Source organism: Agelaius tricolor, unplaced genomic scaffold, assembly GCF_023055355.1.
Source record: "Agelaius tricolor isolate 1412-34295 unplaced genomic scaffold, bAgeTri1.0.p SCAF_123, whole genome shotgun sequence".
Lineage (NCBI taxonomy): Eukaryota > Metazoa > Chordata > Aves > Passeriformes > Icteridae > Agelaius > Agelaius tricolor.
Genome location: NW_027269383.1, coordinates 1 through 19223, shown reverse-complemented (window position 1 = coordinate 19223; position 19223 = coordinate 1). Strand labels below are relative to the sequence as shown.

Genomic DNA, 19223 nt, shown 5'->3' with positions numbered 1-19223 from the left:
TCCAACCCCAAAAATCCGGAATTTTCAACCCAAAAAATCCCGAATTTTCAACCCCAAAAAAATCGAAATTTCCCATACCAAAAAAATCCGGAATTTTCTAACCCCAAAATCCTGAATTTTCAACCCCAAAATCCCGAATTTTGAACCAAAAATCCCGAATTTTCAACCAAAAAAATCCCGAATTTACAACCAAAAAATCGAAATTTCCCATACCAAAAAAATCCGGAATTTCCAGCCAAAAAATCCCGAATTTTCAACCCCAAAATCCCGAATTTTCCAACCCCAAAATCCTGAATTTTCAGCCCCAAAATTCCAAATTTCCAACCCCAAAAATCCCGAATTTTCAACCAAAAAAATCCCGAAATTCGAACCCCAAAAATCTTGAATTTCTAACCCCAAAATCCCAAATTTTCAACCAAAAAAATCGAAATTTCCCATACCAAAAATCCCGAATTTTCAACCTAAAAAAAATCCCAAACTTTCAACCCCAAATCCCCCAAAAATCCCGAATTTCCATCCCCAAAATCCTGAATTTTCAACCTAAAAAATCCCAAATTTTCAACCAAAAAAATCCTGAGTTTTCAACCCCAAAATCCTCAATTTTCAACCCAAAATCCCAAATTTTCAACCAAAAAAATCGAAATTTCCCATACCAAAAATCCGGAATTTTCAACCCAAAAATCCAGAATTTTCAAGCAAAAAATTCGAAATTTCCCATACCAAAAATCCCGAATTTTCAACCCCCAAAATCCTGAATTTTGAACCCTAAAATCCCAAATTTTCAACCCCAAAAATCCCAAATTTCCCATCCCAAAATCCCCCAAAATCCCAAATTTCCAACTCCAAAATCCCAAATTTCCAACCCAAAAAATCCCAAATTTTCAACCCAAAAAATCGAAATTTCCCATACCAAAAAAATCCGGAATTTCCAGCCAAAAATCCCCCGAAAATCCTGAATTTTCAACCCCAAATCCTGAATTTTCAACCCCAAAAATCCCATATTTTCAACCCAAAAAATCCCGAATTTTCAACCAAAAAAATCCCGAAATGCGAACCCCAAAAATCTCGAATTTCTAACCCCAAATTCCTGAATTTTCAGCCCCAAATCCCCCAAAATCCAGAATTTCCAACCCAAAAAATCCCAAATTTTCAACCAAAAAAATCCCAAATTTTCAAACCAAAATCCCAAATTTCCCTTCCAAAATCCCAAATTTCCAACCAAAAAATCCCGAATTTCCAACCAAAAAATCCCAAATTTTCAACCCCAAATCCCCCAAAAATCCTGAATTTCCAACCCCAAAAATCCCAAATTTTCAACCAAAAAAATCGAAATTTCCCATACCAAAAAAATCCGGAATTTCCAGTCAAAAATCCCGAATTTTCAACCCAAAAATCCCGAATTTTCAACCCAAAAAATCGAAATTTCCCATACCAAAAAAATCCCGAATTTCCAGCCAAAAATCCCAAATTTCTCACCCCAAAAATTCCGAATTTCCGATCCCAAAAATCCCGAATTTCCAACCAAAAAAATCCCGAATTTTCAACCTAAAAATCCCAAATTTCCCATCCCAAAATCCCCCAAAATCCCAAATTTCCAACTCCAAAATTCCAAATTTCCAACCCAAAAAATCCCGAATTTTCAACCCAAAAAATCGAAATTTCCCATACCAAAAAAATCCGGAATTTTCAGCCAAAAATCCCGAATTTTCAACCCAAAATCCCGAATTTTCAACCAAAAAAATCGAAATTTCCCATACCAAAAATCCCGAAGTTTCAACCCCAAAAATCTCGAATTTTCAACCAAAAAAATCCCGAATTTCCCATCCCAAAATCCCCCAAAATCCCAAATTTCCAACCCAAAAAATCCCAAATTTTCAACCAAAAAAATCCCAAATTTTCAAACCAAAATCCCAAATTTCCCTTCCAAAATCCCAAATTTCCAACCAAAAAATCCCAAATTTCCAACCAAAAAATCCCAAATTTTCAACCCCAAATCCCCCAAAAATCCTGAATTTCCAACCCCAAAAATCCCAAATTTTCAACCAAAAAAATCGAAATTTCCCATACCAAAAAAATCCGGAATTTCCAGCCAAAAATCCCCCAAAAATCCCGAATTTTCAATCCCAAAATCCCAAATTTTCAACCAAAAAATCCGGAATTTCCAACCCCAAAATCCCGAATTTCCCATCCCAAAAATCCCGAATTTTCAACCCCAAAATCCCCCAAATTTCCCTTCCAAAATCCCAAATTTCTCATCCCAAAAATCCCAAATTTTCAACCAAAAAAATCCTGAGTTTTCAACCCCAAAATCCTCAATTTTCAACCCAAAATCCCAAATTTTCAACCAAAAAAATCGAAATTTCCCATACCAAAAATTCCGAATTTTCAACCCAAAAATCCCGAATTTTAAACCAAAAAAAAATCGCAAATTTCCCATACCAAAAATCCCGAATTTTCAACCCCCAAAATCCTGAATTTTGAACCCTAAAATCCCGAATTTTCAACCCCAAAAATCCCGAATTTTCAACCCCAAAAAAATCGAAATTTCCCATACCAAAAAAATCCAGAATTTTCTAACCCCAAAATCCTGAATTTTGAACCCTAAAATCCCGAATTTTCAACCCCAAAAATCCCAAATTTCCCATCCCAAAATCCCCCAAAAATCCCAAATTTCCAACCCCAAAAATCCCGAATTTTCAACCAAAAAAATCCCGAATTTTCAACCCAAAAAATCGAAATTTCCCATACCAAAAAAATCCGGAATTTCCAGCCCCAAATCCCCCAAAAATCCCGAATTTTCAATCCCAAAATCCCAAATTTTCAACCAAAAAAATCGAAATTTCCCATACCAAAAATCCCGAATTTTCCAACCCCAAAAAATCCCGAATTTTCAACCCCAAAATCCCCCAAATTTCCCTTCCAAAATCCCAAATTTCTCATCCCAAAAATCCCAAATTTTCAACCAAAAAAATCCTGAGTTTTCAACCCCAAAATCCTCAATTTTCAACCCAAAATCCTGAATTTTCAACCCCAAAATCCCGAATTTTGAACCAAAAATCCCGAATTTTCAACCAAAAAAATCCCGAATTTACAACCAAAAAATCGAAATTTCCCATACCAAAAAAATCCGGAATTTCCAGCCAAAAAATCCCGAATTTTCAACCCCAAAATCCCGAATTTTCCAACCCCAAAATCCTGAATTTTCAGCCCCAAAATTCCAAATTTCCAACCCCAAAAATCCCGAATTTTCAACCAAAAAAATCCCGAAATTCGAACCCCAAAAATCTTGAATTTCTAACCCCAAAATCCCAAATTTTCAACCAAAAAAATCGAAATTTCCCATACCAAAAATCCCGAATTTTCAACCTAAAAAAAATCCCAAACTTTCAACCCCAAATCCCCCAAAAATCCCGAATTTCCATCCCCAAAATCCTGAATTTTCAACCTAAAAAATCCCAAATTTTCAACCAAAAAAATCCTGAGTTTTCAACCCCAAAATCCTCAATTTTCAACCCAAAATCCCAAATTTTCAACCAAAAAAATCGAAATTTCCCATACCAAAAATCCGGAATTTTCAACCCAAAAATCCAGAATTTTCAAGCAAAAAATTCGAAATTTCCCATACCAAAAATCCCGAATTTTCAACCCCCAAAATCCTGAATTTTGAACCCTAAAATCCCAAATTTTCAACCCCAAAAATCCCAAATTTCCCATCCCAAAATCCCCCAAAATCCCAAATTTCCAACTCCAAAATCCCAAATTTCCAACCCAAAAAATCCCAAATTTTCAACCCAAAAAATCGAAATTTCCCATACCAAAAAAATCCGGAATTTCCAGCCAAAAATCCCCCGAAAATCCTGAATTTTCAACCCCAAATCCTGAATTTTCAACCCCAAAAATCCCATATTTTCAACCCAAAAAATCCCGAATTTTCAACCAAAAAAATCCCGAAATGCGAACCCCAAAAATCTCGAATTTCTAACCCCAAATTCCTGAATTTTCAGCCCCAAATCCCCCAAAATCCAGAATTTCCAACCCAAAAAATCCCAAATTTTCAACCAAAAAAATCCCAAATTTTCAAACCAAAATCCCAAATTTCCCTTCCAAAATCCCAAATTTCCAACCAAAAAATCCCGAATTTCCAACCAAAAAATCCCAAATTTTCAACCCCAAATCCCCCAAAAATCCTGAATTTCCAACCCCAAAAATCCCAAATTTTCAACCAAAAAAATCGAAATTTCCCATACCAAAAAAATCCGGAATTTCCAGTCAAAAATCCCGAATTTTCAACCCAAAAATCCCGAATTTTCAACCCAAAAAATCGAAATTTCCCATACCAAAAAAATCCCGAATTTCCAGCCAAAAATCCCAAATTTCTCACCCCAAAAATTCCGAATTTCCGATCCCAAAAATCCCGAATTTCCAACCAAAAAAATCCCGAATTTTCAACCTAAAAATCCCAAATTTCCCATCCCAAAATCCCCCAAAATCCCAAATTTCCAACTCCAAAATTCCAAATTTCCAACCCAAAAAATGCCGAATTTTCAACCCAAAAAATCGAAATTTCCCATACCAAAAAAATCCGGAATTTTCAGCCAAAAATCCCGAATTTTCAACCCAAAATCCCGAATTTTCAACCAAAAAAATCGAAATTTCCCATACCAAAAATCCCGAAGTTTCAACCCCAAAAATCTCGAATTTTCAACCAAAAAAATCCCGAATTTCCCATCCCAAAATCCCCCAAAATCCCAAATTTCCAACCCAAAAAATCCCAAATTTTCAACCAAAAAAATCCCAAATTTTCAAACCAAAATCCCAAATTTCCCTTCCAAAATCCCAAATTTCCAACCAAAAAATCCCAAATTTCCAACCAAAAAATCCCAAATTTTCAACCCCAAATCCCCCAAAAATCCTGAATTTCCAACCCCAAAAATCCCAAATTTTCAACCAAAAAAATCGAAATTTCCCATACCAAAAAAATCCGGAATTTCCAGCCAAAAATCCCCCAAAAATCCCGAATTTTCAATCCCAAAATCCCAAATTTTCAACCAAAAAATCCGGAATTTCCAACCCCAAAATCCCGAATTTCCCATCCCAAAAATCCCGAATTTTCAACCCCAAAATCCCCCAAATTTCCCTTCCAAAATCCCAAATTTCTCATCCCAAAAATCCCAAATTTTCAACCAAAAAAATCCTGAGTTTTCAACCCCAAAATCCTCAATTTTCAACCCAAAATCCCAAATTTTCAACCAAAAAAATCGAAATTTCCCATACCAAAAATTCCGAATTTTCAACCCAAAAATCCCGAATTTTAAACCAAAAAAAAATCGCAAATTTCCCATACCAAAAATCCCGAATTTTCAACCCCCAAAATCCTGAATTTTGAACCCTAAAATCCCGAATTTTCAACCCCAAAAATCCCGAATTTTCAACCCCAAAAAAATCGAAATTTCCCATACCAAAAAAATCCAGAATTTTCTAACCCCAAAATCCTGAATTTTGAACCCTAAAATCCCGAATTTTCAACCCCAAAAATCCCAAATTTCCCATCCCAAAATCCCCCAAAAATCCCAAATTTCCAACCCCAAAAATCCCGAATTTTCAACCAAAAAAATCCCGAATTTTCAACCCAAAAAATCGAAATTTCCCATACCAAAAAAATCCGGAATTTCCAGCCCCAAATCCCCCAAAAATCCCGAATTTTCAATCCCAAAATCCCAAATTTTCAACCAAAAAAATCGAAATTTCCCATACCAAAAATCCCGAATTTTCCAACCCCAAAAAATCCCGAATTTTCAACCCCAAAATCCCCCAAATTTCCCTTCCAAAATCCCAAATTTCTCATCCCAAAAATCCCAAATTTTCAACCAAAAAAATCCTGAGTTTTCAACCCCAAAATCCTCAATTTTCAACCCAAAATCCCAAATTTTCAACCAAAAAAATCGAAATTTCCCATACCAAAAATTCCGAATTTTCAACCCAAAAATCCCGAATTTTAAACCAAAAAAAAATCGCAAATTTCCCATACCAAAAATCCCGAATTTTCAACCCCCAAAATCCTGAATTTTGAACCCTAAAATCCCGAATTTTCAACCCCAAAAATCCCGAATTTTCAACCCCAAAAAAATCGAAATTTCCCATACCAAAAAAATCCAGAATTTTCTAACCCCAAAATCCTGAATTTTGAACCCTAAAATCCCGAATTTTCAACCCCAAAAATCCCAAATTTCCCATCCCAAAATCCCCCAAAAATCCCAAATTTCCAACCCCAAAAATCCCGAATTTTCAACCAAAAAAATCCCGAATTTTCAACCCAAAAAATCGAAATTTCCCATACCAAAAAAATCCGGAATTTCCAGCCCCAAATCCCCCAAAAATCCCGAATTTTCAATCCCAAAATCCCAAATTTTCAACCAAAAAAATCGAAATTTCCCATACCAAAAATCCCGAATTTTCCAACCCCAAAAAATCCCGAATTTTCAACCCCAAAATCCCCCAAATTTCCCTTCCAAAATCCCAAATTTCTCATCCCAAAAATCCCGAATTTTCAACCCCAAAAATCCTGAGTTTTCAACCCCAAAATCCTCAATTTTCAACCCAAAATCCCAAATTTTCAACCACAAAAATCGAAATTTCCCATACCAAAAATCCGGAATTTTCAACCCAAAAATCCCAAATTTTCAAGCAAAAAATTCGAAATTTCCCATACCAAAAAAATCCAGAATTTCCAGCCAAAAATCCCGTATTTTCAACCCTAAAATCCCGAATTTTCAACCCCAAAAATCCCGAATTTTCAACCAAAAATCCCGAATTTTCAACCCAAAAAATCCCGAAATTCCAACCTAAAAAATCCCGAATTTTCAACCCCAAAAATCCCAAATTTCCAACCCCAAAAATCCCCCAAATTTCCCTTCCAAAATCCCGAATTTTCAACCCCAAAAATCCCGAAATTCCAACACAAAAATCCCAAATTTCCCATCCCAAAATCCCAAATTTTCAACCAAAAAATCCCAAATTTTCAGCCCCAAATCCCCCAAAAATCCCAAATTTCCGATCCTAAATCCCCCAAATTTTCCAACCCCAAAATTCCCAAATTTTCAACCAAAAAAATCGAAATTTCCCATACCAAAAATCCCGAAGTTTCAACCTAAAAAATCCTGAATTTTGAACCCTAAAATCCCGAATTTTCAACCAAAAAAATTCCGAATTTTCAACCAAAAAAATCCCGTATTTTCAACCCCAAAAATCCCGAATTTTCAACCCTAAAATCCCGAATTTCTAACCCCAAATTCCTGAATTTTCAGCCCCAAATCCCCCAAAATCCAGAATTTCCAACCCAAAAAATCCCAAATTTTCAACCAAAAAAATCCCAAATTTTCAAACCAAAATCCCAAATTTCCCTTCCAAAATCCCAAATTTCCAACCAAAAAATCCCAAATTTCCAACCAAAAAATCCCAAATTTTCAACCCCAAATCCCCCCAAAATCCTGAATTTCCAACCCCAAAAATCCCAAATTTTCAACCCAAAAAATCGAAATTTCCCATACCAAAAAAATCCGGAATTTCCAGCCCCAAATCCCCCAAAAATCCCGAATTTTCAATCCCAAAATCCTGAATTTTGAACCCTAAAATCCCGAATTTTCAACCAAAAAAATCCCGAATTTTCAACCCAAAAAATCGAAATTTCCCATACCAAAAAAATCCTGAATTTCCAGCCAAAAATCCCCCAAAAATCCTGAATTTTCAACCCCAAATCCTGAATTTTCAACCCCAAAAATCCCGTATTTTCAACCCCAAAAATCCCGAATTTTCAACCAAAAAAATCCCGAAATTCGAACCCCAAAAATCTCGAATTTCTAACCCCAAATTCCTGAATTTTCAGCCCCAAATCCCCCAAAATCCAGAATTTCCAACCCAAAAAATCCCAAATTTTCAACCAAAAAAATCCCAAATTTTCAAACCAAAATCCCAAATTTCCCTTCCAAAATCCCAAATTTCCAGCCAAAAAATCCCAAATTTTCAACCCCAAATCCCCCCAAAATCCTGAATTTCCAACCCAAAAAATCCCGAATTTTCAACCAAAAAAATCGAAATTTCCCATACCAAAAAAATCCGGAATTTTCAGCCAAAAAATCCCGAATTTTCAACCAAAAAATCCCGAATTTTCAGCCCCAAATCCCCCAAAAATCCCAAATTTCCAACCCCAAAAATCCCGAATTTTCAACCAAAAAAATCCCGAAATTCGAACCCCAAAAATCTCGAATTTCTAACCCCAAAAATCCCAAATTTTCAACCAAAAAAATCAAAATTTCCCATACCAAAAATCCCGAATTTTCAACCTAAAAAAAATCCCAAACTTTCAACCCCAAATCGCCCAAAAATCCCGAATTTCCATCCCCAAAATCCTGAATTTTCAACCTAAAAAATCCCAAATTTTCAACCAAAAAAATCCTGAGTTTTCAACCCCAAAATCCTCGATTTTCAACCCAAAATCCCAAATTTTCAACCAAAAAAATCGAAATTTCCCATACCAAAAATCCGGAATTTTCAACCCAAAAATCCAGAATTTTCAAGCAAAAAATTCGAAATTTCCCATACCAAAAATCCCGAATTTTCAATCCCAAAAGCCTGAATTTTGAACCCTAAAATCCCGAATTTTCAACCCAAAAAATCCCGAATTTTCAACCAAAAAAATCGAAATTTCCCATACCAAAAATCCCGAATTTTCAACCCCCAAAATCCTGAATTTTGAACCCTAAAATCCCGAATTTTCAACCCCAAAAATCCCAAATTTCCCATCCCAAAATCCCCAAAAATCCCAAATTTCCAACCCCAAAAATCCCGAATTTTCAACCAAAAAAATCCCGAATTTTCAACCCAAAAAATCCCAAATTTTCCACCAAAAAAATCCCAAATTTCCCATCCCAAAATCCCAAATTTTTGGATTTTTGTGGGGATTTTTGGGGATTTTTTGGGGATTTTTTTGGATTTTTGTGGGAGATTTTTTAGGATTTTTGGGTGGATTTTTGGGGTTTTTTTGGGATTTTGAGGGGATTTTTGGGGGGATTTTTGGGGATTTTTGATGGGGATTTTTTAGGATTTTTTGGGGATTTTGGGGATTTTTGGGGGGATTTTTTAGGATTTTTGGAGGGAATTTTTTAGGATTTTTGGGGGGATTTTGGGGGATTTTTTGGGGGGATTTTGGGGGATTTTTAGGGGATTTTTGACAGGGACTTTTTAGGATTTTTGGGGATTTTTTGGGGGGATTTTTTGGGATTTTTAGGGGATTTTTGAGGAGGATATTTTAGGAATTTTGGAGGGGATTTTTTGGGATTTTTTAGGAATTTTGGGGGATTTTTGGGATTTTGGGGGGGATTTTTGGGGGGATTTTTTAGGATTTTGGGGTGGATTTTTGGGGGGATTTTTGGGGGCATTTTTAAGGATATTTTGGGATTTTTTTGGGGGGATTTTTTAGAATTTTTTGGATTTTTGGGGGATTTTGGGGGATTTTTAGGGGATTTTTGACAGGGATTTTTTAGGATTTTTGGAGGGGAATTTTGGGGATATTTGGGGGGATTTTTTGGGATTTTTTTGGGGGAATTTTGGGGGATTTTTTAGGATTTTTTAGGATTTTTTGGGGGGGATTTTTGGGGATTTTTTGGTGGGGATTTTTTGAGATTTTTGAGGGAATTTTTTAGGAGGTTGGGGGGGATTTTTTGGGCTGTTTTGTGGGGATTTTTTTGATTTTTTGGGGGATTTTTGTTTTGATTTTTGGGTGGATTTTTGGGGGGAATTTTTGGGATTTTTAGGGGATTTTTGAAGGGGATTTTTTCTTTATTTTTGGGGAATTTTTTTTTTATTTTTTGGGGTGGTTTTTAGGATTTTTGGGGGGGATTTTTTGGGAATTTCTTGGGATTTTTTGGGTGGATTTTTGGGGAGATTTTTAAGGATTTTTGGAGGGGATTTTTGGGGATTTTTTGACAGGGATTTTTTAGGATTTTTGAGGGAGATTTTTTAGGAGTTTTTGTAGGGGTTTTTGGGATTTTTGGTGGGGATTTTTTAGGATTTTTAGGGGAATTTTAGAGGGGATTTTTGGGATTTTTGAGGGGATTTTTTGGGATTTTTGGGTGGATTTTTGGGGAGATTTTTAAGGATTTTTGGGGGATTTTTAGGGATTTTTTGAGGGCATTTTTGGGGATTTTTAGGGGATTTTTGAGGGGACATTTAGGATTTTTGGAGGGGATTTTTAATGATTTTTTGGGATTTTTTTGGGGATTTTTGGGGGGATTTTTGGGGAGATTTTTAAGGATTTTTTGGAGGGATTTTTTGGGATTTTTCGGTGGATTTTTGGGGATTTTTAGGGATTTTTTGAGGGCATTTTTGGGGATTTTTAGGGGATTTTTGAGGGGAGATTAGGATTTTTGGAGGGGATTTTTAATGATTTTTTGGGATTTTTTGGGGGGCATTTTAGGGGATTTTTGAGGGATTTTTTGGATTTTTGGGGGGGATTTTTTGGTGGGGATTTTTTTGGATTTTAGGGGATTTTTGAGGGAAATTTTTTAGGATTTTTGGGGGATTTTTTGGGATTTTTCAGTGGATTTTTGGGGGGATTTTTAAGGATTTTTTGGGATTTTAGGGATTTTTGAGGTGGATTTTTTAAGGATTTTTTAAGGATTTTTAGTGGATTTTTGGGGATTTTTGGGGGGATTTTAAAGGATTTTTTGGGATTTTTTTGGGGGGATTTTTGGGGATTTTTGATGGGGATTTTTTGGGGATTTTTTGGGGATTTTGGGGGGATTTTTTGGGATTTTTTGATGCGGATTTTTTGGGACTTTTGTGGGGATTTTTTTAGGATTTTTGAGCGGGTTCTTTTATTTTTTGGGGTGATTTTTTGATTATTGGATTTTTTGGGGGGGATTTTTTGGTGGGGATTTTTTTGTATTTTTGAGGGGATTTTTTTTTTTTTTTTGGGGGGACTTTTTGGGATTTTTTTAAATTTTTTTTTTATTTTTTGGGGGCGATTTTTTTTTTTATTTTTGGGGTGTTTTTTTAGGATTTTTTGGGGGAATTTCTTGGGATTTTTTTGGGGAATTTTGGGGGATTTTTTAGGGATTTTTTGTGATTTTTTGGGGGGGGATTTTTGGGGATTTTTGGTGGGGGATTTTTTGGGATTTTTAGGGGATTTTTGAGGGGGATTTTTTGGGATTTATGGTGGAGATTTTTTTATTTTTAGGAGGGGATTTTTTCTTTATTTTTGGGGGATTTTTTTTATTTTTTGGGGTGTTTTTTTAGGATTTTTGGGGGGATTTTTTGGGATTTTTGGGGGATTTTTCGGTGGATTTTTGGGTGGATTTTTGGGAGATTTTTGGAGGGGATTTTTTGGGATTTTTAGGGGATTTTTGGGGAGATTTTTTAGGATTTTTTGAGGGAGATTTGTTTTAGGATTTTGTGGAGAGGATTTTTTGGGATTTTTTTGGGGATTTTTGGGGGGATTTTTGGGGAGATTTTTAAGGATTTTTTGAGATTTTTGGGGCATTTTTTTAGGATTTTTGGGGCATTTTTTTTTACTTTTTGGGGGATTTTTAGGGGATTTTTGACGGGGATGTTTTAGGATTTTTGAGGGGATTTTTTGGGATTTTTGAGGGGATTTTTTGGGGGAATTTTAAGGATTTTCAGGGGATTTTTGACGGGGAATTTTTGGGATTTTTGAGGGTTTTTTTTATTTTTGGGGGGGATTTTTTTCATTTTTGGGGTGGTTTTTTTTAGGATTTTTGGGGAGGATTTTTGGAGGGATTTTTTGGGATTTTTTGGTGGATTTTTGGGGATTTTTAGGGATTTTTTGAGGGGATTTTTAGGGGATTTTTGACAGGGATTTTTTAGGATTTTTAGGATTTTTGAAGGGGATTTTTTGGGATTTTTGGGTGGATTTTTGGGGGAATTTTAAGGATTTTTAGGGGATTTTTGACGGGGATTTTTTAGGATTTTTGAGGGGATTTTTGGGTGGATTTTTTGGGGGAATTTTTGGGATTTTTTAGGAATTTTGGGGGGGATTTTCTAGGATTTTTGGGAAGGATTTTTTTTGATTTTTGTGGGGATTTTTGGGAATTTTTAGGGGGATTTTTGGGGTGATTTTTAAGGATTTTTTGGGATTTTTGGGGGAGGATTTTTTTTTATTTTTTGGGGGATTTTTTTTTTGGGGTGGATTTTTGGGGGGATTTTTTGGGATTTTTATTGAGATTTTTTTGGGGGAATTTTAAGGATTTTCAGGGGATTTTTGACGGGGAATTTTTAGGATTTTTGGAGGGATTTTTTTGGATTTTTGGGAGGATTTTTTAGGATGTTTTTGGGATTTTTGGGGGGGGATTTTTTTTTTATTTTTGGGGGGATTTTTTGGGATTTTTGTGGTGTTTTTTTAGGATTTTTGGGGGAGGATTTTTGGGATTTTTTTGGGGAATTTTAGGGGATTTTTTAGGATTTTTTGGGATTTTTTGTGGGGACTTTTTGGGATTTTTTTGGATTTTTTGACGCGGATTTTTTGGGACTTTTTGTGGGGATTTTTGGGGATTTTTTAGGATTTTTTAGGATTTTTTGGGGGGATTTTTCGGGAGATTTTTAAGGATTTTTTGGGATTTTTGGGGCATTTTTTTAGGATTTTTGGGGGGGGGATTTTTTTTATTTTTTGGGGGATTTTTTTTTTTTTGGGTGGATTTTTGGGGGGATTTTTTGGGTTTTTTTGGGGGATTTTTGGGGGCATTTTTTAAGGATTTTTTAGGGGGGGATTTTTGGGGATTTTTTAGGATTTTTTAGGATTTTTTGGGGGGATTTTTTTTTTATTTTTTGGGGGATTTTTAGGGGATTTTTGATGGGATGTTTTAGGATTTTTGAGAGGATTTTTTAAGGATTTTTTGGAGGGATTTTTTGGGATTTTTCGGTGGATTTTTGGGGATTTTTAGGGATTTTTTGAGGGCATTTTTGGGGATTTTTAGGGGATTTTTGAGGGGAGATTTAGGATTTTTGGAGGGGATTTTTAATGATTTTTTGGGGGGCATTTTAGGGGATTTTTGAGGGGATTTTTTTGGATTTTTGGGGGGATTTTTTGGTGGGGATTTTTTTGGATTTTAGGGGATTTTTGAGGAAAATTTTTTAGGATTTTTGGGGGATTTTTTGGGATTTTTCAGTGGATTTTTGGGGGGATTTTTAAGGATTTTTTGGGATTTTAGGGGATTTTTGAGGTGGATTTTTTAAGGATTTTTTAAGGATTTTTAGTGGATTTTTGGGGATTTTTGGGGGGATTTTAAAGGATTTTTTGGGATTTTTTGGGGGGGATTTTTGGGGATTTTTGATGGGGATTTTTTGGGGATTTTTTGGGGATTTTGGGGGGATTTTTTGGGATTTTTTGATGCGGATTTTTTGGGACTTTTTGTGGGGATTTTTTAGCGGTTTTTTTTATTTTTTTAGGGGGATTTTTTGATTATTGGGATTTTTTTGGTGGGGATTTTTTGGGGTTTTTGAGGGGATTTTTTTTTATTTTTGGGGGAATTTTGGGGGATTTTTGGGGCATTTTTTAGGATTTTTGGGGGGATTTTTTGGGATTTTTTGGGGGATTTTTGGGTGAATTTTCAAGGAAATTTTTAAAATTTTTTTTTTGGGGGATTTCTTCTTTTTTGCAGCGCAAGTTTTTGAGGAGATCTCGCGGGTGATCGGGCCCAGCCGTGCCCCTGCCCTCGCCGACCGGGCCCTGATGCCGTTCACCGACGCCGTCATCCACGAGATCCAGCGCTGCAGCGACCTCGTGCCCATGAACGTCCCCCACAGGCTGACCAAGGACACCCAGTTTCCGGGGCTACCACATCCCAAGGCGAGGAAAAGAAAAATCCCCAAAATTCGCCCCGAAATCCCCGTCAAAATCGCCCCAAAAATCGCCCCAAAAATCCACATCAAAATCTCCAAAATCCCCCTAAAATCACCATCAAAATCCCCCCCAAATTTCCTCAAAAATCGCCCCCAAAATCCCCCTAAAATCCCTGCAAAAATTCCCCCAAAATCACCCCAAAATCCCCCCAAAATCGCCCTCAAAATCCCCCCAAAATCCCCATCAAAATCCCCCCCAAAATCACCCCAAAATCCCCCCAAAATTCCCGTTAAAATGCCCCAAAATCCCCGTCAAAATCCCCCAAATTCCACCCAAAATTCCCCCACAATTCCCATCAAAATGCCCCAAAAATCGCCCCAAAATTGCCCCAAAATCGCCATCAAAATCCCCACAAAATCCCTGTCAAAATCCCTGCAAAATCCCCCCCAATATCCCCATCCAAATCCCCCCAAAATCGCCCCAAAATCCCCGTCAAAATCCCCAAAAATCCCTGTCAAAATCCCCCCTAAAATTCCCGTCAAAATCCCACCAAAATCCCCCAAAATCCCCCCCAAAATGCCCTCAAAAATCCCCCCAAAATTCCCATCAAAATCCCCCCAAAATCCTCCAAAATCTCCTAAAAATCGCCCCAAAATCCCCATCAAAATCCCCCCAAATTCCCTCAAAAATCGCCCCAAAATCCCCGTCCAAATCCCCTCAAAATTGCCCCAGAATTGCCCCAAAATCCCTGTCAAAATCCCCCTAAAATCCTCCCAAAATCCCCCCAAAAATCCTCGTCAAAATCCCCCCAAAATCCCCCAAAAATCCCCCAAAAATGCCCCCAAAATCGCCCCCCAAATCGCCCCAAAATCGCCCCAATATCCCCCTAAAATCCACCCCAAATCCACCCAAAATCCTCCACAAAATTCCCGTCAAAATCACCCCAAAATCCTCCCAAAAATCGCCCCAAAATCCCCATCAAAATCCACCCAAAATCCCCCCAAATCACCCCAAAATCGCCCCAAAATCCGCCCAAAATCCCCACAAATGTCCCAAAATCCCCATCAAAATCCCCCCCAGATTCCTGTCAAAATACCCCAAAATCCCCCTCAAATCCCCCTAAAATCCCCCCAAAATCGCCATCAAAATCTTCCCAAAATCCCCGGCAAAATCCCCCAAAAATCGCCCCAAAATCCCCCAAAATTCCCTCAAAAATCCCCTCAAAATCCCCCCAAAATCCCCCAAAAATCCTCGTCAAAATGCCCCCAAAATTGCCCAAAATCCCCCTAAAATCCCCCAAAAATCCCCGCAAAAATTCCCCCAAAATCCGCCCCAAATCCTCCTCAAAATCCTCCCAAAATCCCCCCAAAATCCCCGTCAAAATCGCCCCAAAATATCCGCAAAATTCCCGTCAAAATTCCCGTCAAAATCCCCCCAAAATCACCTCAAAAATCCCCGCAAAAATTCCCCCCAAAATCCTCCCAAAATCCCCCATCAAAATCCCCCAAAAATCACCCCAAAATTGCCCCAAAATCCCCCTAAAATCCCCCAAAAATCCCTGCAAAATTCCCCCAAAATCCGCCCAAAATCCTCCTCAAAATCCTCCCCAAAATCGCCCCAAAATCCATCCAAATCCCCCAAAAATCGCCCCAAAATCGCCCAATATCCCCGTCAAAATCCCCCAAAAATCCCCCCAAAATTCCCTTAAAAATCCCCCCAAAATCCCCCCAAATTCCCCCAAAATCGCCCCAAAATCCCCCCAAAATCCCCGTCAAAATCGCCCCAAAATATCCGCAAAATTCCCGTCAAAATCCCCCCAAAATCCCCATCCAAATTCCCCCAAAATCCACCCAAAATCCCCGTCAAAATCCCCCAAAAATCGCCCCAGAATCGCCCCAAAATCCCCCCAAAATCCCCCCCAAAAATCGCCCCAAAATCGCCCTCAAAAATCCCCCAAAAATTTCCCCAAAATCCTCCCAAAATCCCCTTTGAGTGACCCCAAATGACCCCAAAGACCCCAAACCCTCTTTAAATGATCCCGAATGACCCCAAAGACCCCAAAAGCCCCACAAGTGACCCCAAAAGTGACCCCAAATCCCCTTTGAGTGACCCCAAATGACCCAAAACCCCCAAAAGTGACCCCAAAGACCCCAAAAACCCCACAAGTGACCCCAAATCCCCCAAATCCCCTTTGAGCGACCCCAAAGACCCCAAATCCCCTTCCAATGATCCAAGTGACCCCAAAACCCCCACAAGTGACCCCAAATCTCCTCTGACCCCACACCTGACCCCAATGACCCCAAATCCCCTTCGAGTGACCCCAAAACCCCTTCCAATGATCCCAAATGACCCCAAAACCCCACAAGTGACCCCAAAAGTGACCCCAAATCCCCTTTAAGTGACCCCAAATCCCCTTTGAGTGACCCCAAAGACCCCAAATCCCCTTCCAATGATCCCAAATGACCCCAAACGAGCCCCAAACCCCTCTGGCCCCACAAGTGACCCCAAAAGTGACCCCAAATCCCCTTTGAGTGACCCCAATGACCCCAAATCACCCCAAATCACCCCAAAACCCCTTCCAATGATCCCGAATGACCCCAAAACCTCTTTAAATGACCCCAAAGACCCAAAACCCCACAAGTGACCCCAAAGATCCCAAATCCCCTTTGAGTGACCCCAAATCCCCTTTGGGTGACCCCAAAGACCCCAAATCCCTTCCAATGATCCCAAATGACCCAAAGACCCCAAAAACCCCACAAGTGACCCCAAATCCCCTTTGAGTGACCCCAATGATCCCAAATGACCCCAAAACCCCCACAAGTGACCCCAAATCCCCTTCCAATGATCCCAAATGACCCAAATCCCCAAAGTGACCCCAAAACCTCTTGGAATGATCCAAGTGACCCCAAAACCTCTTTAAATGATCCCATATGACCCAAAACCCCACAAGTGACCCCAAAGACCCCAAATCCCCTTTGAGTGACCCCAACGACCCCAAAACCTCTTTGAATGATCCCAATGATCCCAAATGACCCCAACCCCCCAAAGTGACCCCAAAGATCCCAAACCTTCTTTGAGTGACCCCAAAGACCCCAAATCCCCTTCCAATGATCCCAAATGACCCCGGACCCCTGTGGCCCCACAAGTGACCCCAAAAGTGACCCCAAATCCCCTTTGGGTGACCCTAAATGACCCCAATGACCCCCAAACCCTCTTTAAATGATCCCAAATGACCCCAAAACCCCACAAGTGACCCCAGAACCCCACACCTGACCCCAATGACCCCAAAACTCTTTAATTGATCCCAACTGACCCCAAAAACCCCACAAGTGACCCCAAAACCCCTTGGAATGATCCCAAATGACCCCAAATCCCCTTGGAGTGACCCCAAAGATCCCAAATCCCCTTTGAGCGACCCCCAAATCCCCTTCCAATGATCCCAAATGACCCCAAAAACCCCAAAAGTGACCCCAAATCCCCTCTGAGTGACCCTAAATGATCCCAACGACCCTAAAACCCCTTCCAATGATCCCAAATGACCCCAAAACCCCCACAAGTGACCCCATAGACCCCAAAAACCCCACAAGTGACCCCAAAGACCCCAAATCCCCTTTGAGTGACTCCAAAGACCCCAAATCCCCTTCCAATGATCCCAAATGACCCCAAAACCCCAAAAGTGACCCCAAATCCCCTTCCAATGACCCCAAAGGACCCCAAAACCCCCCAAGTGACCCCAAATCCCTTTGGGTGACCCCAACGACCCCAAATCCCCTTCCAATGATCCCAAATGACCCAAACCCCCTTTAAATGACCCCAAAGACCCCAAAACCCCCACAAGTGACCCCAAATCCCCTTTGAGTGACCCCAAATGACCCCAAAACCCCACAAGTGACCCCAAATCCCCTTTAAGTGACCCCAAAGACCCCAAACCCTCTTTAAATGATCCCGAATGACCCCAAAAACCCCACAAGTGACCCCAAATCCCCTTTGAGTGACCCCAAAGACCCCAAATCCCCTTCCAATGATCCCAAATGACCCCGAACCCCCAAAAGTGACCCCAAATCCCCTTTAAGTGACCCCAAAGACCCCAAACCCTCTTTAAATGATCCCAAAGACCCTAATGACCCCAAACCCTCTTTAAATGACCCCAAAGACCCCAAAACCCCACAAGTGACCCCAAAACCCCCACAAGTGACCCCACAAGTGACCCAAATCCCCTTTGACACAACAAATGGACCCCAAAGACCCCAAATCCCCTTCCAATGATCCCAAATGACCCCAAAACCCCTTTGAGTGACCCCAAAAACCCACAAGTGACCCCAAATCCCCTCTGACACAACAAATGGACCCCAAAGACCCCAAACCCTCTTTGAATGATCCCAAATGACCCCAAAACCCCCACAAGTGACCCCATAGACCCCAAACCCCCACAAGTGACCCCAAATCCCCTTTAAGTGACCCCAATGACTCCAAATCCCCTTTGAGTGACCCTAAATGAGCCCAAAGACCCTAAAACCCCTTCCAATGATCCCAAATGACCCCAAAGGCCCCAAAACCCCACAAGTGACCCCAAAATGCCTCTGAACCCACAAGTGACCCCACAAGTGACCCCAAATCCCCTTCCAATGATCCAAATGACCCCAAAACCCCTTGGAGTGACCCCAAAGATCCCAAATCCCCTTTGAGCGACCCCCAAATCCCCTTCCAATGATCCCAAATGACCCCAAAAACCCAAAAGTGACCCAAATCCCCTCTGAGTGACCCTAAATGATCCCAACGACCCTAAAACCCCTTCCAATGATCCCAAATGACCCCAAAAACCCCAAAAGTGACCCCAAAGACCCCAAAACCCCACAAGTGACCCCAAATCCCCTTTGAGTGACCCCAAAGACCCCCAAACCCTCTTGGAATGATCCCAACTGACCCCAAAACCCCCACAAGTGACCCCATAGACCCCATACCTGACTCCAATGACCCCAAAACCTCTTTAAATGATCCCAAACCCCTGTGGCCCCACACCTGACCCCAAAAGTGACCCCAAATCCCCTTGAGTGACCCCAAATGACCCAAAAAACCCCACAAGTGACCCCAAAGACCCCAAATCCCCTTTGAGCGACCCCAAAGACCCCAAATCCCCTTCCAATGATCCCAAATGACCCCAAATGACCCCAAAAGCCCCACAAGTGACCCCAAATCCCCTTTGGGTGACCCCAAATCCCCTTGGAGTGACCCCAAAGACCCCAAATCCCCTTCCAATGATCCCAAATGACCCCAAAACCCCCAAAAGTGACCCCAAATCCCCTTCCAATGACCCCAAAGACCCCAAAACCCCACAAGTGACCCCAAAACCCCCACAAGTGACCCAAAGACC

General features: G+C 39.8%; 1 protein-coding gene across 1 annotated transcript in view; it reads left to right on the top strand.

Moving 5' to 3' along the window:
• Positions 1 to 13921, top strand: part of LOC139586546 (cytochrome P450 2G1-like) — a gene marked incomplete at its 3' end in the record, with an annotated part of 36961 nt that extends 23040 nt beyond the window's left edge. Inside the window, 1 exon segment of the mRNA XM_071420054.1 lies at positions 13671 to 13921. Coding sequence (XP_071276155.1) covers positions 13671 to 13921 — 251 coding nt within the window.
• Positions 13922 to 19223: the final 5302 nt, after the last annotated feature.